General features: G+C 45.6%; 1 protein-coding gene across 1 annotated transcript; it reads left to right on the plus strand.

The window, feature by feature from the left end:
- The first annotated feature begins 18,304 nt into the window (after positions 1–18,304).
- Positions 18,305–22,272, plus strand: LOC123096295 (lipase-like PAD4). The gene is made up of 4 exons (XM_044517989.1): positions 18,305–18,489; positions 18,682–19,060; positions 20,447–21,636; positions 21,707–22,272. The coding sequence occupies exons 1-4, from the start codon at positions 18,464–18,466 to the stop codon at positions 22,068–22,070; spliced, it is 1,959 nt and encodes a 652-aa protein (XP_044373924.1). The 5' UTR covers positions 18,305–18,463; the 3' UTR covers positions 22,071–22,272.
- The last annotated feature ends 241 nt before the right edge of the window (positions 22,273–22,513 follow it).

Here is a 22,513-nt window from a genome sequence, read left to right on the forward strand (position 1 = left end):
CGATCCGAGGTCGGATCTTTCCCAAGGGGGGGGAGATGATGCAGAGCATCCCAAGGTCATCCCCATGGACCTACCTACATCTCCCATGATGCCACTTGGACCAATGACAAGAGGTCGAGCAAAGGCTATTGAAGATAAGGTGAACTCGCACTTCTCTGAACTTCCACTTTCTACATATGAGACATGGCTACTACCTCAAGCGGAGACCCTATGCGTGATCAGGTACTTGGAGGAAGGCCATGGAGCAGCTACACCCGATGGACAAGACGGCGAGGACACCAAGTACAAGGACCAAGAGAAGGAGTTGCTCAAAACTCCCAGCCACCGGACAACCGACGGCTCTCGGACGTCCAACACCTGGAGGCTCCAACCGGCCGGCCAAGTCCCAGCCTACACATGCTCCAGCGACCGGACGACCGACGCCGATCGGACGTAAGACACCTCCCAGCGCCCGGATAGCCGAGCACCACCGGACGGTCGACACCACCATCACCGAGCCAAAACATCGGAAGAATGGAAGCCTCTGGACGACCGACGCACCGGACGACCGACTGCGACCGGACGTCCGACAAAGCCCCAACAGAGCCAAAACATCGGACGACCAACCCTTCTCGTACGTTCGATCCCCCGCGAGCCTCCGGACGACCGATGACGGTCGGACGTCCGACGCCTGTATGCCGACCGTGTGTTGGGCCGAAGCCCACTTACCCTTTCATGACACTAGACTATAAATAGACCTCCTCCTCCCTCTTTCTAGGGTTAGTGCTACCTCTTGAGCACTGCATTGGTTTTCCCTTGAAGAGGAAAGGGTGATGCAGCAAAGTAGCGTAAGTATTTCCCTCAGTTTTTGAGAACCAAGGTATCAATCCAGTAGGAGGCAATGCGCGAGTCCCTCGCACCTACACAAAACAAATAAATCCTCGCAACCAACGCGATAAGGGGTTGTCAATCCCTACACGGTCACTTACGAGAGTGAGATCTGATAGATATGATAAGATAATTTTTTTGGTATTTTTGTGATAAAGATGCAAAGTAAAATAAAAGCAAAGTAAAAAGCAACGAAAATAACTAAGTGTTGGAAGATTAAAATGATGAAGATAGACCCGGGGGCCATAGGTTTCACTAGTGGCTTCTCTCAAGAGCATAAGTATTTTACGGTGGGTGAACAAATTACTGTTGAGCAATTGACAGAATTGAGCGTAGTTATGAGAATATCTAGGTATGACCATGTATATAGGCATCACGTTCGAGACAAGTAGACCGACTCCTGCCTGCATCTACTACTAGTACTCCACACATCGACCGTTATCTAGCATGCATCTAGAGTATTAAGTTCATAAGAACAGAGTAACGCCTTAAGCAAGATGACATGATGTAGAGGGATAAATTCATGCAATATGATCAAAACCCCATCTTGTTATCCTCGATGGCAACAATACAATATGTGCCTTGCTGCCCCTACTGTCACTGGGAAAGGACACCGCAAGATTGAACCCAAAGCTAAGCACTTCTCCCATTGCAAGAAAGATCAATCTAGTAGGCCAAACCAAACTGATAATTCGAAGAGACTTGCAAAGATAACCAATCATACATAAAAGAATTCAGAATATTCAAATATTGTTCATAGATAAACTTGATCATAAACCCACAATTCATCAGACTCAACAAACACACCGCAAAAGAAGATTACATCGAATAGATCTCCACGAGAGAGGGGGAGAACATTGTATTGATATCCAAAAAGAGAGAAGAAGCCATCTAGCTAATAACTATGGACCCGAAGGTCTGAGGTAAACTACTCACACTAATCGGAGGGGCTATGGTGTTGATGTAGAAGCCCTCCATGATCGATGCCCCCTCCGGCGGAGCTCCGGAACAGGCCCCAAGATGGGATCTCGTGGGTACAGAAGTTTGCGGCGGTGGAATTAGGTTTTTGGCTCCGTATCTGATCGTTTGGGGGTACGTAGGTATATATAGGAGGAAGGAGTACGTCGGTGGAGCAACAGGGGGCCCATGAGGGTGGAGGGCGCGCCTGGGGGGGTAGGCGCGCCCCCTACCTTGTGGCCTCCTCCTTTATTTCTTGACGTAGGGTCGAAGTCTCCTGGATCATGTTCATTCCCGAAGGTTTTATTCCGTTTGGACTCCGTTTGATATTCTTTTTCTGTGAAACTCTGAAATAGGCAAAAAAAAACATCAATTCTGGGCTGGGCCTCCAGTTAATAGGTTAGTCCCAAAAATAATATAAAAGTAAATAATAAAGCGCAATAATGTCCAAAACATAAGATAATATAGCATGGAGCAATCAAAAATTATAGATACGGTTGAGACATATCAAGCATCGCCAAGCTTAATTCCTGCTCGTCCTCGAGTAGGTAGATGATAAAAACAGAATTTTTTATGCGGAGTGCTACTTGGCATAATTTCAATGTAATTCTTCTTATTGTGGCATGAATGTTCAGATTTGATACGATTCAAGATAAAAGTTTAATATTGACATAAAAAATAATAATTCAAGCATACTAACTAAGCAATTATGTCTTATCAAAATAACATAGCCAAAGCAAGTTATCCCTACAAAATCATATAGTCTGGCTATGCTCCATCTTCCCCACACAAAATATTCATATCATGTACGACCCCGGTTTTAGCCAAGCAATTGGTTCATATTTTTAACGCGCTTCAGCCTTTTCAACTCTTACGCAATACATGAGCGCAAGCCATGGATATAGCACTATGGTGGAATAAGGTATAATGGTAGGGGTTATGTGGGAAGACAAAAAAGGAGAAAGCCTCACATCAACGAGGCTAATCAACGGGCTATGGAGATGCCCATCAATTGATGTTAATGCGAGGAGTAGGGATTGCCATGCAATGGATGCACTAGAGCTATAAGTGTATGAAAGCTCAAATAGAAACTAAGTGGGTGTGCATCCAACTTGCTTGCTCACGAAGACCTCGGGCATTTGAGGAAGCCCATCATTGGAATATACAAGCCAAGTTCTATAATGAAATTTCCCACTATTATATGAAAGTGACAAAATGAGAGACTCTCTATCATGAAGATCACGATGCTACTTTGAAGCACAAGTGTGGTAAAAGGATAGTAACATTGTCCCTTCTCTCTTTTTCTCTCTTTTTTTATTTTTTATTTTTTTATTTGGGCCTTTTCTCCTTTTTTATGGCTTTTTTTAGTCCGGAGTCTCATCCAGACTTGTGGGGGAATCATAGTCTCCAACATCCTTTCCTCACTTGGGACAATGCTCTAATAATGATGATCATCACACTTTTATTTTACTTACAACTCATGAATTACAACTCAATACTTAGAGCAACATATGACTCTATATGAATGCCTCCGGTAGTGTACCGGGATATGCAATGAATCAAGAGCGACATGTATGAAAGAATTATGAACGGTGGCTTTGCCACAAATACAATGTCAACTACATGATCATGCAAAGCAATATGACAATGATGGAGTATGTCATGATAAATGAAACGGTGGAGAGTTGCATGGCAATATATCTCGGAATGGCTATGGAAATGCCATGATAGGTAGGTATGGTGGCTATTTTGAGGAAGATATAAAGAGGTTTATGTGTGATAGAGCGTATCATATCACGGGGTTTGGATGCACCGGCGAAGTTTGCACCAACTCTCAAGGTGAGAAAGGGCAATGTGCGGTACCGAAGAGGCTAGAAAATTGCGGAAAGGTAAGTGTGCGTATAATCCATGGACTCAAATTAGTCATAAAGAACTTGTTGGGGAACGTAGTAATTTCAAAAAATTCCTACGCACACGCAAGATCATGGTGATGCATAGCAACGAGAGGGGAGAGTGTTGTCCACGTACCCTCGTAGACCGACAGCGGAAGCGTTATTACAACGCGGTTGATGTAGTCGTACGTCTTCACGATCCGACCGATCAAGTACCGAACGCACGGCACCTCCGAGTTCAGCACACGTTCAGCTCGATGACGTCCCTCGAACTCTGATCCAGCCGAGTGTTGAGGGAGAGTTTCGTCAGCACGACGGCGTGGTGACGATGATGATGTTCCACCGACGCAGGGCTTCGCCTAAGCTCCGCAACGATATTATCGAGGTGTAATATGGTGGAGGGGGGCACCGCACACGGCTAAAATATCGTATATCAATTGTGTGACCTCGGGGTGCCCCCCTGCCACCGTATATAAAGGAGCAAGGAGGAGAGGGTCGGCCAAGGGGAGGTGGCACGCCCAAGGGGGGAGTCCTACTCCCACCGGGAGTAGGACTCCTCCTTTCCTTGTGGGAATAGGAGAAGGGAAGGGAGAAGGAGAAAGAAGGAAGGGGGCGCCCCCCTTCCCTAGTCCAATTCGGACCAGACCATGGGGAGGGGCGCGGCCACCTTTTGAGGCCTTTCTCTCCTTTCCCGTATGGCCCATTAAGGCCCAATACGAATTCCCGTAACTCTCCGGTACTCCGAAAAATACCCGAATCACTCGGAACCTTTCCGAAGTCCGAATATAGTCGTCCAATATATCGATCTTTACGTCTCGGCCATTTCGAGACTCCTCGTCATGTCCCCGATCTCATCCGGGACTGCGAACTCCTTCGGTACATCAACATACATAAACTCATAATAAAACTGTCATCGTAACGTTAAGCGTGCGGACCCTACAGGTTCGAGAACTATATAGACATGACCGAGACACCTCTCCGGCCAATAACCAATAGCGGAACCTGGATGCTCATATTGGTTCCCACATATTCTACGAAGATCTTTATCGGTCAGACCGCTAACAACATACGTTGTTCCCTTTGTCATCGGTATGTTACTTGCCCGAGATTCGATCGTCGGTATCTCGATACCTAGTTCAATCTCGTTACCGGCAAGTCTCTTTACTCGTTCCGTAATACATCATCCCGCAACTAACTCATTAGTCACAATGCTTGCAAGGCTTATAGTGATGTGCATTACCGAGTGGGCCCAGAGATACCTCTCAGACAATCGGAGTGACAAATCCTAATCTCGAAATACGCCAACCCAACAAGTACCTTTGGAGACACCTGTAGAGCACCTTTATAATCACCCATTTACGTTGTGACGTTTGGTAGCACACAAAGTGTTCCTCCGGTAAACGGGAGTTGCATAATCTCATAGTCATAGGAACATGTATAAGTCATGAAGAAAGCAATAGCAACATACTAAACGATCGGGTGCTAAGCTAACGGAATGGGTCAAGTCAATCACGTCATTCTCCTAATGAGGTGATCCCGTTAATCAAATGACAACTCATGTCTATGGCTGGGAAACATAACCATCTTTGATTAACGAGCTAGTCAAGTAGAGGCATACTAGTGACACTCTGTTTGTCTATGTATTCACACATGTATTATCTTTCCGGTTAATACAATTCTAGCATGAATAATAAACATTTATCATGATATAAGGAAATAAATAATACTTTATTATTGCCTCTAGGGCATATTTCCTTCAGTCTCCCACTTGCACTAGAGTCAATAATCTAGATTACACAGTAATGATTCTCACACCCATGGAGTCTTGGTGCTGATCATGTTTTGCTCGTGGAAGAGGCTTAGTCAACGGGTCTGCAACATTCAGATCCGTATGTATCTTGCAAAATTCTATGTCTCCCACCTGGACTAAATCCCGGATGGAATTGAAGCGTCTTTTGATGTGCTTGGTTCTCTTGTGAAATCTGGATTCCTTTGCTAAGGCAATTGCACCAGTATTGTCACAAAAGATTTTCATTGGTCCCGATGCACTAGGTATGACACCTAGATCGGATATGAACTCCTTCATCCAGACTCCTTCATTTGCTGCTTCTAAAGCAGCTATGCACTCTGCTTCACACGTAGATCCCGCCATGACACTTTGCTTAGAACTGCACCAACTGACAGCTCCACCGTTCAATGTAAATACGTATCCGGTTTGCGATTTAGAATCGTCCGGATCAGTGTCAAAGCTTGCATCAACGTAACCATTTACGATGAGCTCTTTGTCACCTCCATAAATGAGAAGCATATCCTTAGTCCTTTTCAGGTATTTCAGGATGTTCTTGACCGCTGTCCAGTGATCCACTCCTGGATTACTTTGGTACCTCCCTGCTAAACTTATAGCAAGGCACACATCAGGTCTGGTACACAGCATTGCATACATGATAGAGCCTATGGCTGAAGCATAGGGAACATCTTTCATCTTCTCTCTATCTTCTGCAGTGGTCGGGCTTTGAGTCTTACTCAATCTCACACCTTGTAGTACAGGCAAGAACCCTTTCTTTGCTTGATGCATTTTGAACTTCTTCAAAACTTTGTCAAGGTATGTGCTTTGTGAAAGTCCAATTAAGCGTCTTGATCTATCTTTATAGATCTTAATGCCTAATATATATGCAGCTTCACCGAGGTCTTTCATTGAAAAACTCTTATTCAAGTATCCCTTTATGCCATCCAGAAATTCTATATCATTTCCAATCAGCAATATGTCATCCACATATAATATCAGAAATGCTATCGAGCTCCCACTCACTTTCTTGTAAATACAGGCTTCTCCAAAAGTCTGTATAAAACCAAATGCTTTGATCACACTATCAAAGCGTTTATTCCAACTCCAAGAGGCTTGCACCAGTCCATAAATGGATCGCTGGAGCTTGCACACTTTGTTAGCTCCCTTTGGATCGACAAAACCTTCCGGTTGCATCATATACAACTCTTCTTCCAGAAATCCATTCAGGAATGCAGTTTTGACATCCATTTGCCAAATTTCATAATCATAAAATGCAGCAATAGCTAACATGATTCGGACAGACTTAAGCATCGCTACGGGTGAGAAGGTCTCATCGTAGTCAATCCCTTGAACTTGTCGAAAACCTTTCGCAACAAGTCGAGCTTTATAGACAGTAACATTACCATCAGCGTCAGTCTTCTTCTTGAAGATCCATTTATTTTCAATGGCTTGCCGACCATCGGGCAAGTCAACCAAAGTCCATACTTTGTTCTCATACATGGATCCCATCTCGGATTTCATGGCTTCAAGCCATTTTGCGGAATCTGGGCTCACCATCACTTCTTCGTAGTTCGTAGGTTCATCATGGTCTAGTAACATGACCTCCAGAACAGGATTACCGTACCACTCTGGTGCGGATCTTGATCTAGTTGACCTACGAGGTTCAGTAATAACTTGATCTAAAGTTTCATGATCATTATCATTAACTTCCTCACTAATTGTTGTAGGTGTCGCAAAAACTGATTTCTACGATGATCTACTTTCCAATAAGGGAGCAGGTACAGTTACCTCATCAAGTTCTACTTTCCTCCCACTCACATCTTTCGAGAGAAACTCCTTCTCTAGAAAGGATCCATTCCTAGCAACGAATATCTTGCCTTCGGATCTGTGATAGAAGGTGTACCCAACAGTCTCTTTTGGGTATCCTATGAAGACACATTTCTCCGATTTAGGTTCGAGCTTATCAGGTTGAAGTTTCTTCACATAAGCATCGCAACCCCAAACTTTAAGATACGACAACTTTGGTTTCTTGCCAAACCATAGTTCATAAGGCGTCGTCTCAACGGATTTTGATGGTGTCCTATTTAGAGTGAATGCAGCCGTCTCTAAAGCATAACCCCAAAATGATAGCAGTAAATCAGTAAGAGACATCATAGATCATACCATATCTAATAAAGTACGATTACGACGTTCGGACACACCATTACGCTGTGGTGTTCCGGGTGGCGTGAGTTGCGAAACTATTCCGCATTGTTTCAAATATAGGCCAAACTCGTAACTCAAATATTCTCCTCCACGATCAGATCGTAGGAATTTTATTTTCTTGTTACGATGATTTTCAACTTCACTCTGAAATTCTTTGAACTTTTCAAATGTTTCAGACTTATGTTTCATTAAGTAGATATACCCATATCTGCTCAAATCATCTGTGAAGGTGAGAAAATAACGATATCCGCCACGAGCCTCAATATTCATCGGACCACATACATCTGTATGTATGATTTCCAACAAATCTGTTGCTCTCTCCATAGTTCCGGAGAACGGTGTTTTGGTCACCTTGCCCATGAGGCACGGTTCGCAAGTACCAAGTGATTCAAAATCAAGTGATTCCAAAATTCCATCAGTATGGAGTTTCTTCATGCGCTTTACACCGATATGACCCAAACGGCAGTGCCACAAATAAATTGCACTGTCATTATCAACTCTGCATCTTTTGGCTTCGACATTATGAATATGTGTATCACTACTATCGAGATTCATTAAAAATAGACCACTCTTCAAGGGTGCATGACCATAAAAGATATTATTCATATAAATAGAACAACCATTATTCTCTGATTTAAATGAATAACCGTCTCGCATTAAACAAGATCCAGATATAATGTTCATGCTCAACGCTGGCACCAAATAACAATTATTTAGGTCTAAAACTAATCCCGAAGGTAGATGTAGAGGTAGCGTGCCGACGGCGATCACATCAACTTTGGAACCATTTCCCACGCGCATCATCACCTCGTCCTTAGCCAATCTTCGCTTAATCCGTAGCCCCTGTTTCGAGTTGCAAATATTAGCAACAGAACCAGTATCAAATACCCAGGTGCTACTGCGAGTATTAGTAAGGTACACATCAATAACATGTATATCACATATACCTTTGTTAACCTTGCCATCCTTCTTATCCGCCAAATACTTGGGGCAGTTCCGCTTCCAGTGACCAGTCTGCTTACAGTAGAAGCACTCAGTTTCAGGCTTAGGTCCAGACTTGGATTTCTTCTCCTGAACAGCAACTTGCTTGCTGTTCTTCTTGAAGTTCCCTTTCTTCTTCCCTTTGCCCTTTTTCTTGAAACTAGTGGTTTTACTGACCATCAACACTTGATGCTCCTTTTTGATTTCTACCTCCGCTGCCTTTAGCATTGCAAAGAGCTCGGGAATTGTCTTATCCATCCCTTGCATGTTATAGTTCATCACGAAGCTCTTGTAGCTTGGTGGCAGTGATTGAAGAATTCTGTCAATGACGCAATCATCCGGAAGTTGAACTCCCAGTTGAATCAAGTGATTATTATACCCAGACATTCTGAGTATATGCTCACTGACAAAACTATTCTCTTCCATCTTGCAGCTATAGAACTTATTGGAGACTTCATATCTCTCAATCCGGGCATTTGCTTGAAATATTAACTTCAACTCCTGGAACATCTCATATGCTCCATGACGTTCAAAACGTCGTTGAAGACCCGGTTCTAAGCCGTAAAGCATGGCACACTGAACTATTGAGTAGTCATCACCTTTGCTCTGCCAGACGTTCATAACTTCTGGCGTCGCTCTTGCAGGAGGCCTGGCACCTAGCGGTGCTTCTAGGACGTAATTCTTCTATGCAGCAATGAGGATAATCCTCAAGTTACGGACCCAGTCCGTGTAATTGCTACCATCATCTTTCAACTTAGCTTTCTCAAGGAACGCATTAAAATTCAACGGAACAACAGCATGGGCCATTTATCTACAATTAACATAGACAAGCAAGATACTATCAGGTACTAAGTTCATGATAAATTTAAGTTCAATTAATCATATTACTTAAGAACTCCCACTTAGATAGACATCCCTCTAATCATCTAAGTGATTACGTGATCCAAATCAACTAAACCATGTCCGATTAACACGTGAGATGGAGTAGTTTCAATGGTGAACATCACTATGTTGATCATATCTACTATATGATTCACGCTCGACCTTTCGGTCTCTGTGTTCCGAGGCCATATCTGTATATGCCAGGCTCGTCAAGTTTAACCTGAGTATTCCACGTGTGCAACTGTTTTGCACCTGTTGTATTTGAACGTAGAGCCTATCACACCCGATTAACACGTGGTGTCTCAGCACGAAGAACTTTCGCAATGGTTCATACTCAGGGAGAACACTTTATCTTGAAATTTTAGTGAGAGATCATCTTATAATGCTACCGTCAATCAAAGCAAGATAAGATGCATAAAGGATTAACATCACATGCAATCAATATAAGTGATATGATATGGCCATCATTATCTTGTGCTTGTGATCTCCATCTCCAAAGCACCGTGCTTGTGATCTCCATCTCCGAAGCACCGTCATGATCACCATCGTCACCGGCGCGACACCTTGATCTCCATCGTAGTATCGTTGTCGTCTCGCCAACTTATTGCTTTTACGACTATCGCTACCGCTTAGTGATAAAGTAAAACTATTACATGGCGATTGCATTTCATACAATAAAGCGACAACCATATGGCTCCTGCCAGTTGCCGATAACTCGGTTACAAAACATGATCATCTCATACAACAAATTATATCACATCATGTCTTGACCATATCACATCACAACATGCCCTGCAAAAACAAGTTAGACGTCCTCTATTTTGTTGTTGCAAGTTTTACGTGGCTGCTACGGGCTTAGCAAGAACCGTTCTTACCTACGCATCAAAACCACAACGATAGTTTGTCAAGTTGGTGCTGTTTTAACCTTCGCAAGGACCGGGCGTAGCCACACTCGGTTCAACTAAAGTGAGAGAGACAGACACCCGCCAGTCACCTTTAAGCAACGAGTGCTCCGAACGGTGAAACCAGTCTCGCGTAAGCGTACGCGTAATGTCGGTCCGGGTCGCTTCATCTCACAATACCGCTGAACCAAAGTATGACATGCTGGTAAGCAGTATGACTTATATCGCCCACAACTCACTTGTGTTCTACTCGTGCATAGCATCAACGCATAAAACCTGGCTCGGATGCCACTGTTGGGGAACGTAGTAATTTCAAAAAAATTCCTACGCACACGCAAGATCATGGTGATGCATAGCAACGAGAGGGGAGAGTGTTGTCCACGTACCCTCGTAGACCGACAGCGGAAGCGTTATTACAACGCGGTTGATGTAGTCATACGTCTTCACGATCCGACCGATCAAGTACCGAACGCACGGCACCTCCGAGTTCAGCACACGTTCAGCTCGATGACGTCCCTCGAACTCCGATCCAGCCGAGTGTTGAGGGAGAGTTTCGTCAGCACGACGGCGTGGTGACGATGATGATGTTCCACCGACGCAGGGCTTCGCCTAAGCTCCGCAACGATATTATCGAGGTGTAATATGGTGGAGGGGGGCACCGCACACGGCTAAAATATCGTATATCAATTGTGTGTTCTCGGGGTGCCCCCCTGCCCCCGTATATAAAGGAGCAAGGAGGAGAGGGTCGGCCAAGGGGAGGTGGCGCGCCCAAGGGGGGAGTCCTACTCCCACCGGGAGTAGGACTCCTCCTTTCCTTGTGGGAATAGGAGAAGGGAAGGGAGAAGGAGAAAGAAGGAAGGGGGCGCCCCCCTTCCCTAGTCCAATTCGGACCAGACCATGGGGAGGGGCGCGGCCACCTTTTGAGGCCTTTCTCTCCTTTCCCGTATGGCCCATTAAGGCCCAATACGAATTCCCGTAACTCTCCGGTACTCCGAAAAATACCCGAATCACTCGGAACCTTTCCGAATTCCGAATATAGTCGTCCAATATATCGATCTTTACGTCTCGGCCATTTCGAGACTCCTCGTCATGTCCCCGATCTCATCCGGGACTGCGAACTCCTTCGGTACATCAACATACATAAACTCATAATAAAACTGTCATCGTAACGTTAAGCGTGCGGACCCTACGGGTTCGAGAACTATGTAGACATGACCGAGACACCTCTCCGGTCAATAACCAATAGCGGAACCTGGATGCTCATATTGGTTCCCACATATTCTACGAAGATCTTTATCGGTCAGACCGCATAACAACATACGTTGTTCCCTTTGTCATCGGTATGTTACTTGCCCGAGATTCGATCGTCGGTATCTCGATACCTAGTTCAATCTCGTTACCGGCAAGTCTCTTTACTCGTTCCGTAATAAATCATCCCGCAACTAACTCATTAGTCACAATGCTTGCAAGGCTTATAGTGATGTGCATTACCGAGTGGGCCCAGAGATACCTCTCAGACAATCGGAGTGACAAATCCTAATCTTGAAATACGCCAACCCAACAAGTACCTTTGGAGACACCTGTAGAGCACCTTTATAATCACCCATTTACGTTGTGACGTTTGGTAGCACACAAAGTGTTCCTCCGGTAAACGGGAGTTGCATAATCTCATAGTCATAGGAACATGTATAAGTCATGAAGAAAGCAATAGCAACATACTAAACGATCGGGTGCTAAGCTAACGGAATGGGTCAAGTCAATCACGTCATTCTCCTAATGAGGTGATCCCGTTAATCAAATGACAACTCATGTCTATGGCTAGGAAACATAACCATCTTTGATTAACGAAGTAGTCAAGTAGAGGCATACTAGTGACACTCTGTTTGTCTATGTATTCACACATGTATTATCTTTCCGGTTAATACAATTCTAGCATGAATAATAAACATTTATCATGATATAAGGAAATAAATAATACTTTATTATTGCCTCTAGGGCATATTTCCTTCAGAACTCATATACTTATTGCAAAAATTTATTAGCCCTCGAAGCAAAGTACTACAACGCATGCTCCTAGGGGAAGGGTTGGTAGGAGTTAACCATCGCGCGATCTCGACCGCCACACAAAGGAAGACAATCAACAAATACTTCATGCTCCAACTTCGTTACATAAAGGTTCACCATACGTGCATGCTACGGGAATCACAAACTCCAACACATGTATTTTTCAATTCCACAATTACTCAACTAGCACAACCATGATATTACCACCTTTATATCTCAAAACAATTATCAAGCATCAATTTTCTCATGGTATTAATTAAAGCAAATTGCCATGCTATTTAAGACTCTCAAAATAATATAAGTGAAGCATGAGAGATCAATAGTTTCTATAAAACAAATCCACCACCGTGCTCTAAAAGATATAAGTGAAGCACTAGAGCAAAACTATATAGCTCAAAAGATATAAGTGAAGCACATAGAGTATTCTAATAATTTCCGAATCATGTGTGTCTCTCTCAAAAGGTGTGTACAGCAAAGATGATTGTGGTAAACTAACAAATAAAGACTCAAATAATACAAGATGCTCCAAGCAAAACACATATCATGTGGTGAATAAAAATATAGCTCCAAGTAAAATTACCGATGGAAGTAGACGAAAGAGGGGATGCCTTCCGGGGCATCCCCAAGCTTTGGCTTTTAGGTGTCCTTAGATTGTCTTGGGGGTGCCATGGGCATCCCCAAGCTTAGGCTCTTGCCACTCCTTGTTCCATAATCCATCAAATCTTTTACCCAAAACTTGAAAACTTCACAACACAAAACTCAGCAGAAAATCTCGTGAGCTCCGTTAGCGAAAGAAAACAAAAGACCACTTCAAGGTACGGTAATGAACTCATTTTTTATTTATATTGGTGTTAAACCTACTGTATTCCAACTTCTCTATGGTTTATAAACTCTTTTACTGGCCATAGATTCATCAAAATAAGCAAACAACACACAAAAACAGAATCTGTCAAAAACAGAACAGTCTGTAGTAATCTGTAACTAACGCAAACTTATGGAACTCCAAAAAATCAGGCAAAATAGGACGACCTCGACAATTTGTTTATTGATCAGCAGTAATTGGAATCAATATTTTATCACGTTCTGGTGATTTGTAACAATTATTTTCGTGAACAGAAAGTTTCTGAAAATTACAGCAAGATCAAATAACTATCATCCAAGAAGATCCTATAGGTTTAACTTGGCACAAACACTAACTAAAACATAAAAACACATCTAACCAGAGGCTAGAACAAATATGTATTCCTAAACAGAAGCAAAAAGCAAAAAAACTAAAAATGAAATTGGGTTGCCTCCCAACAAGCGCTATCGTTTAACGCCCCTAGGTAGGCATAAAAGCAAGGATAGATCTTGGTATTGCCATCATAATGGTAAGGCAAGTCATGAAAACTTTTCTCATATTCTCTACGTTCAGAAGCAAGTTTTCTTTGAGGCAAGCTAAAATAATGAAAAGGGCTAAATTTAATGGGACAAAAGTCCCCAAGATCAATATCGGGAGGTATGGGTTCCTCCCTTGGCCCTTTGTATTGCACAACCAATTCATCATTACAAGCATTCTTTTGGCAAAAAGTCACAAGCCTTCGTTCAAGAGAAAACCCTAATCCATTATTCTGAATAGCAAAATCATCATTAAGCTCGGAAATTCTATCAACTAGAACATCGGCTGGAACCTTTTTCCTAAGATTTTCATTATAAGCAACATGATCCAAAGATTGTAAACGCATTATGTCTTCTTGATTAAAAAGGATAGATTCTATGGGAGGATGACTAGCATCTACCCTATAATACGCAAAGATTTCTCTAGCCTCTTTCATTATCAATCTAAAATCATGAGCCAAAAAGATAGTGGCGGAACGCTTAACAGAAGAATGCTCAATATTAGAAAATTCTAGGAAAATTCTTTGTATGCAAGGATGCATATGAAGAAATTGCCTTTCAAGTTCAACTACAAGCAAAGATATTGCATCCGCAAGGCTACTAGTTTTATGAAGAATAGAGACACCCATAATGGGCAAAGCGCCGGCACAAGTAAAGAAATCTTGAATAACTCCTTTCCCAATAATATTGCCACTACCGACACGAAACCTTTTGGTGTGCAAGATAGTAGGTTCCTCAAGGGGATCATCGAAAGCATCAAAGTTTCCCAAGTTGTTATTATTGCCTTCATTAGCGATAACCTCCCCAGATTCAGACATGGCGAAAGAAAGACGAGCAAAAAGAGGCAAATGGAAAAGAGAGGGCGAATAAAACGGCAAGGGTGAAGTGGGGGGAGGAAAACGAGAGGCAAATGGAAAATAATGTAATGCGGGAGATAAGGGTTTGTGATGGGTACTTGGTATGTTGACTTTTGCGTAGACCTCCCCGGCAACGGGGCCAGAAATCCTTCTTGCTACCTCTTGAGCACTGCGTTGGTTTTCCCTTGAAGAGGAAAGGGTGATGCAGCAAAGTAGCGTAAGTATTTCCCTCAGTTTTTGAGAACCAAGGTATCAATCCAGTAGGAGGCTACGCGCGAGTCCCTCACACCTACACAAAACAAATAAATCCTCGCAACCAACGCGATAAGGGGTTGTCAATCCCTACACGGTCACTTACGAGAGTGAGATCTGATAGATATGATAAGATAATATTTTTGGTATTTTTATGATAAATATGCAAAGTAAAATAAAAGCAAAGTAAAAAAGCAAAGGAAATAACTAAGTGTTGGAAGATTAATATGATGAAGATAGACCCGGGGGCCATAGGTTTCACTAGTGGCTTCTCTCAAGAACATAAGTATTTTACGGTGGGTGAACAAATTACAATTGAGCAATTGACAGAATTGAGCATAGTTATGAGAATATCTAGGTATGATCATGTATATAGGCATCACGTCCGAGACAAGTAGACCGACTCCTGCCTACATCTACTACTATTACTCCACACATCGACCGCTATCCAGCATGCATCTAGAGTATTAAGTTCATAAGATCAGAGTAACGCCTTAAGCAAGATGACATGATGTAGAGGGATAAATTCATGCAATATGATAAAAAACCCATCTTGTTATCCTCGATGGCAACAATACAATACGTGCCTTGCTGCCCCTACTGTCACTGGGAAAGGACACCGCAAGATTGAACCCAAAGCTAAGCACTTCTCCCATTGCAAGAAAGATCAATCTAGTAGGCCAAACCAAACTGATAATTCGAAGAGACTTGCAAAGATAACCAATCATACATAAAAGAATTCAGAAGATTCAAATATTGTTCATAGATAAACTTGATCATAAACCAACAATTCATCGGTCTCAACAAACACACCGCAAAAGAAGATCACATCGAATAGATCTCCACGAGAGAGGGGGAGAACATTGTATTGAGATCCAAAAAGAGAGAAGAAGCCATCTAGCTAATAACTATGGACCTGAAGGTCTGAGGTAAACTACTCACACTTCATTGGAGGGGCTATGGTGTTGATGTAGAAGCCCTCCGTGATCGATGCCCCCTCCGGCGGAGCTCCGGAACAGGCCCCAAGATGGGATCTCATGGGTACAAAAGGTTGCAGCGGTGGAATTAGGTTTTTGGCTCCGTATCTGATCGTTTGGGGGTACGTAGGTATATATAGGAGGAAGGAGTACGTCGGTGGAGTAACAGGGGGCCCACGAGGGTGGAGGGCGCGCCTGGGGAAGGTAGGCGCGCCCCCTACCTCGTGGCCTCCTCCTTTATTTCTTGACGTAGGGTCCAAGTCTCCTGGATCATGTTCGTTCCAAAAATCACGTTCCCAAAGGTTTCATTCCGTTTGGACTCCGTTTGATATTCTTTTTCTGCGAAACTCTGAAATAGGCAAAAAACAACAATTCTGGGCTGGGCCTCCGGTTAATAGGTTAGTCCCAAAAATAATATAAAAGTGAATAATAAAGCCCAATAATGTCCAAAATAGAAGATAATATAGCATGGAGCAATCAAAAATTACAGATACGTTGGAGACGTATCAGTTAGCAACGTGATAGCTCATTTGAGAGATAGAGCTTTGCTCATCCACTTGGTTACTTCTCCATTGGAGTTCACGACCTCTTCAGAGAAGATCCCCCAAGCGGATTCAAGACCCCTCGCGGGAAGACCCCCTCAAGGCCTCCTCACGGAGATGAACTAGTTACCTCTTGTATCGTCCTTTGTTGGATTTGGATCGTGTATCTCTTTCTGTTTTGAGGATCTAGCACATGTGTAATTGAATATTGTTGGTTTGAGTGATTCCTCTCGTGTTTTCCCTCGTGTTTCCCCTCGTATTCTTCGTGTTCTTCGTAGGATCCCCTCCATTTCATGAAAGATCGGGCATCTAGGGTTCTACCCTACATCACCACGGCGGCCGTCTTGGCCAGCAGGCGACGCGGGCTTAGATGGCGGTGATTAGCTGCCACGGCTCGGTCCCGGGCGTGGTGGCTGGTGCTGGTGGGCTCGACCCTGATCTGTGTTGGGGATCGGTTGGGGCAGGGCGGGGGTGCACGGCGGGAGGTACTACAGCGTCGTGGCTGCTGCAGGTCTGCTGATGGCGAGGGGTGGCGGTGGCGACCTCCTTCTCCTGGATGTGTGCCGGCGGAAGGTGCATATCTAGGGTTCGTGCTCGGGCAGGCCAGGTCGGGGCCCGTGCCGGATCGTGGCTTGTGCTTCAGGTAGGAGAGGCCGGGCTTGGCCCGGGAGGTGCTCGCTGGTGGTGGTCGTGTTATTGTTGTGTTGGTGCACGGAACGGCGCCGGCGACCACGAATATGGAACTGTGTGAGCTTGCCTGGCCATGGGCTCGGGGCAGGCTCGCCGATGGCCGTCGGCAGTCTCGGAGTCGGGCCCCCCAGTCCACCTGGCACTGGCTGGGGACGCAGGTGTGGGTTCCTCCTATGGTGAAGGCGCCTACCCAGACTCGGGGACTGATGCCAGGCTACGAGTAGATAGACTAACATCACTCCTCCTATCATGGTTGAGTGCGTGGTGATGTGTGCGGCACACGGTATCTAGCGACAGGGATGCCGGGGCAGCGGCCCGGATGGCGGTCCGCATGGTTGCTCTCCGGCAGGCACCATGGTGGTGGTGGTGGCTTCACTCCCGGGTTTTGTGGGCAACGAGAGGTGCTGCGTTGGGTAACTTGGACGCGCCCCCTCCCCTAGAGGGGCGGCATCCCGATCTAGATCTGGAGTTCTGTCATCGCCGCGCTCTTCCTGGCGGCCTCGTTGTGGCACAAGCGAGTTACTGAGCGAAAGCTCCGTGCCTTTGCGCCGACGACGGCGACACCCGAGGGTGTCGTGATCTTCTTGAAGACGTCGTTGTGGTTCTTCTCTCCGTGTCAGGGTTCCGGGTGAAGACCTGTGTCCGGTGTGGACTCGGCAGCGGCGACGCTCTGCGTCGTTTTCCCTCTTGAGGGCGTTGTCGTGGAGCTTAGGTATGCTATGTCGTAGCGTGAGGGTGTTTAGTTCTTCCGGTGTTAGTTGCCGGTAGCGTAGTCGCGTGGATTCTTCGTGTGTCAGATATTTCAGGATCAGCTTTGTAAGAGGGCTACCTCATCATCTTGTATCGTTCGGCCGTGTACTTCTTCGGTTGATGCTTTATATATAAAGCGGGGCGAAATCCTGTTTCAAGACCATATTACTTTTCTATAATAAACTATTGGAAGCAAGTTATCTATTCAGGTGCAAGTTATCCACCATTTCTTTATTAAAACATTGCATTTTCCCTACGAGAGGACTAGGAAAAAAAACTCCGGGCCTTTAAATGCAAAGTCGACGAAATATTTGACCAGAGTGGTGATAGAAATTGCAGCTCCCTTGCCCAGTTGCCCCCACCACACCAGAGCGCGGAGGCCACGCAAAGTAAACTTGACCACTTCCTCTCCTAACCCTCCTCCAGCCCTTCTCTCGCTCTCTCAAGCGCCGCCCCATTTCCCGGAAGCTCGCCCGCCTGCCATGGAAGACGCAGAAGAAAATTCCATGTAAGTTCCTCCGATTTTCTTCCATAACTTTTCTCTCCTCTCAGCGTATATAAGTACTTCCCGGCGCACTCCGCGCACGAAAGCTTGGCTGCTTTAGCTTCCCCCAATCGCGCCATGATTTGGTGGTAGAAAAGGAGAGGAATTTGGGAGAGAGATGTACAGAGGAGCTGAAAATGCGTGTGCGCTTTGAAGGTTCGAGACCAGCCATGTCCTCGGCGCGCTGCTGGCCTCCTCGCCGCTGCTGGCGCGCGCCTGGGACCGGTGCGCGGCCGCCGCCGCGATGGGCGCCGCCTCCTCCGGGTTCGCGCACGGCGACGGCGGCGGGGACGGGGGGACGGTGTACGTGGCCTTCTCCGGCCTGCAGGCCGCGCTGTCGGTTGCGCGCCCGGCGGTGGCGAGCGGCGCCGACGTCTTCGCGCCGGTCGGCCTCGGCGGCGACGCGGCCGGGGCGCGGGCCTTCCCGCAGCTGGCGGCCGCCGAGCCGGACGCAGCCGCCGCCGGGGAGCGTGTCGCCGTGCAGGCGCTGGCTCTGCGGTGCTTCTTGAAACTGTGCGGCTCCCCTGAGTTCCAGGTAAATTAGTCAATCAATTAGCCGAATATCTCATCAATCAGCATTTAATCGGGTGTTTATCTCCTGGATTTATCAGCTTAATCATTTTTCCTTGTGATGATTGTTAGCGTGATGATCTGATATTTTTTCGTTCTGGTCCTATGGGCCAAGTTATGGTGATGTTGATGCGCCTGTCTTTAGTTGGTTGGTATGTCCTTGTGTTCACACTTAAAAGACTTCAGACTTCGGACATCAGTAGATGAGATAATGTACTCGATTATATTATGACAGTGTCAATTATTTGAGATCTCACCAGATAATAACTTAAGAGCTTAACTGGGACAATAAATTTAATAACATTGTGGCTTGTGGAATAATGAAACAAAAATAAAATCATTTGTTAGAAAGAAAACCAAATCTAAAGGTTGCATGTGAGATTGCCGTTGACTTAACCTTCTTTGTTTATTGTAGTGCCGTCTGAAATTGATTTTGTGTTGCCTAAGGCTAGTTCAGTGTATATCTTCTTTCTGTGTGATTTTTTTACGATCAATTTGGTGCCTTTTGACATAGAGTTTGTAAGTTCATCGAAAAGATCCAATCTCTATCGAACATGGCGGCCAGCTTGAGATGCTGTGCGCCTGTCCACTTTATGTCACTGCAAACAAAAAGTACGGCACAGATGGCGCATTACGCATCACCCAACGAAGTCTGTATGCTATTGCTATTTTGTTGTCACTTGCATGCAAGGAATTTTGGTGTGACCCACGGGCAACAGATGAGGATGATTGAGAGCAGCATGGAAGTATACCATACGGCTTTATTTGGAACGCATGAATTTGCTGGGAATTATGCAGTAATTTCACATGAAGTGGATGCAACAACTGCATTCCCATTAGAATCGGGGGAAATTTCCGTGCTCTGGATGAGCGCTGCATCTAGAGCATTTAGGAAATTCAGTCGCCCATGAAGAATAATAGTGCATAGTTTACTGTCATCCAGAGCACATGCTGATTTTGATGACATATACTCTTCATGTGCTGTCCAGATGTAAACAACTTATTTGAATTTGGTTATAATTACGTAGGATCATTTTACTCGGTCAGCAGACATACGACCTTAATTGTTTCTTGACAAGTTCAGTAATGCTTCAAAGATCTTCACCTGTCTTCATCTGGTACTATAATTCTCGTATCTTTCTTGCTATTCTAAATAAAATTTGTGGCCTGTTTCTTATTTATGAATCAATATGGATGTTTATATTCTCCTTGATCTTTCTCCTGAAAATAGTATTTGCTATTTGCAGTTATGCATCAGATTTTTTTTCTAGCTCAGTATTTTAGTGTTTTGATGTTTTTTCACTGCTGAAAATGGTTTCTTACTCATTCAATTGGGTTAATGACAATACAGATGCTACTAAATCAGATCCGGGGCAAGGCGGTGGTGTTCACCGGCCACTCCCTCGGTGGAGCCATCGCCGCTCTTGCGGCGCTGCACTACCTTTGCATCTCATCGTTAAGCTCGTCATGCAGTCCGTCTCCTGTGCTGTGTGTCACATTCGGGAGCCCACTGCTCGGCAACGAGGCCCTGTCCAGGGCCATCCTGCGAGAGCGGTGGGGCGGCAACTTCTGTAATGTCGTCTCACAGCACGACGTCGTCCCGAGGCTCCTCTTCTGCCCCCTAGACGCTGTCCCAGTGCACGTCATCATCGGTATGCAGCTGCAGCAATGGCCAGGACACACTCACCACACGGGTGTAATGACCACTCGTGTTGTGGACGCCGAGCAGGAGGGGCTGCGTCAACTGATACAGGCGCATGTCCGCACAGTGGCAATGGAGCAGAAGCTCGTGGACCCAGAATCGCGAGGGGGGAGCCCTTACCGTCCGTTCGGGGCCTACGTGCTGTGCTCGCCGGAAGGCGCAGCGTGCGTTGACAACTCAACAGCTGCAGTCCAGATGCTCTATGCCACATTCGCCGCCTGCTACACGCGGGGCGACACGACATCCCTGGAGGCCGCACACTCTTGCTATGGCGACCTTGTGCTGAAAATGCCACAGAACTTGCTCCTCAAGCGGCACCTGCATGCCATGGACGTGTTGGCATCCATGTCCAACTCCAACTACGATGCTGGCATCTCCCTAGCGATGGAGGCCTCCGGCATTGGCAGCGAGGCAACGGAGGCCACAACAGCGCGATACTGGCTGAAGGCGTCTAAGCGGGCGGGCCGCAGCCCAAGCCTGAACTGCGCGGGGCTCTCAACACGGCTGGGACGGATCACTCCATGCCGGGCACAGATCGAGTGGTACAAGGCATCATTCGACGCCGACATGGGGTACTACGACGCATTCAAGCAACAGAGGTCACCAAAGAAGTTCGGCAAGGCCAACATTTATCGCCTCAAGCTGGGCCAGTTTTGGGATGGTGTCCTCACAATGCTCGACAACAGCCAGCTGCCGCACGACTTCCATCGCCGGGCCAAGTGGGTGAACGCCGCCCGGTTCTACCAGCTCCTCGTCGAGCCACTGGACATCGCGGACTATCACCGCAACAACCTCCACAAGACAAGAGGCGGCTACATCACCCATGGTCGTGACAGAAGGTATGTTCGAGCTGCAAACACCATTGTTCATGCTTGGTCAGTGAGCTCACAGAGCATCCATACTCCACAGGTATGAGCTGTTCGACAAGTGGTGGAAGGAGAAGGGCGCCTTCAGTGGCACTAGCACCGGCGACACGTCGGTCACAGCGACAGCGAGGAGCAAGTACGCCGGGCTGACTCAGGATCCATGCTTCTGGGCGAGGGTGGAGGAGGCGTGGGATCAGACTGAAAGCGCCCAGGCCGAGCACGACGTGGCGATGCTGGCGATGAAGCTTGGGAGGCTGCGGGAGTTCGAGCGGTACGCCAGGGAGCTGGTGGAGAGCAAGGAGGTGTCCATCGACGTCCTTGCGCCGCAGTCGAGCTACACCCGCTGGGTGGAGGAGTGGAAGAAGCTCTTGCTCAGAGACGAAGCCAGAACAGCGTCGTTGTTTTAGTTCTCATGATGAATTAGCTGGAGCAGCTCAAGATTTTTATTTTTATTTTTTGCCACTAGTTTTAGGTAACTTAGTATAGCCCTGGTATAGGCGGTTGTAAATACGCATAGGCTTGCAGACCGCAGAGGCACTGCATTATGTTGTTGTATCAGTTCATCATCTTGCATCTTGATGCTGATTTATTCAGTTGTTTCTTCCTCAAGGCCGACGTTAATCTGCATTATTGAGCATCTGGGTGGTATGGTGTCCCTGTATGATCAGCGTCTGATATCAAAGTTTACATGATACCGCATCTCAAAATTCAAATTTGCAAGTCTTAAAAAATTCCAACATATGTCTACAATCACTAAAAATTTCAAATCTAAATTAAAAATACACATTGAGAAACAAAAAAAAGCAAAGGGATTGTAAACATGTATCTTGTGAATATTCAATTTTTGAGA

This window comes from Triticum aestivum, chromosome 4D (assembly GCF_018294505.1).
Source record: "Triticum aestivum cultivar Chinese Spring chromosome 4D, IWGSC CS RefSeq v2.1, whole genome shotgun sequence".
NCBI classification, from domain to species: Eukaryota; Viridiplantae; Streptophyta; class Magnoliopsida; order Poales; family Poaceae; genus Triticum; species Triticum aestivum.

What these genes read in the sequence shown, in the direction of transcription:
- LOC123096295 (XM_044517989.1), top strand. Translation starts at nt 18,464, where the DNA reads ATGGAAGACGCAGAAGAAAATTCCAT. An exon ending in GACGCAGAAGAAAATTCCAT is followed by an intron (nt 18,490 to 18,681) that starts GTAAGTTCCTCC and finishes TGCGCTTTGAAG; the next exon opens with GTTCGAGACCAGCCATGTCC. An exon ending in GCGGCTCCCCTGAGTTCCAG is followed by an intron (nt 19,061 to 20,446) that starts GTAAATTAGTCA and finishes ATGACAATACAG; the next exon opens with ATGCTACTAAATCAGATCCG.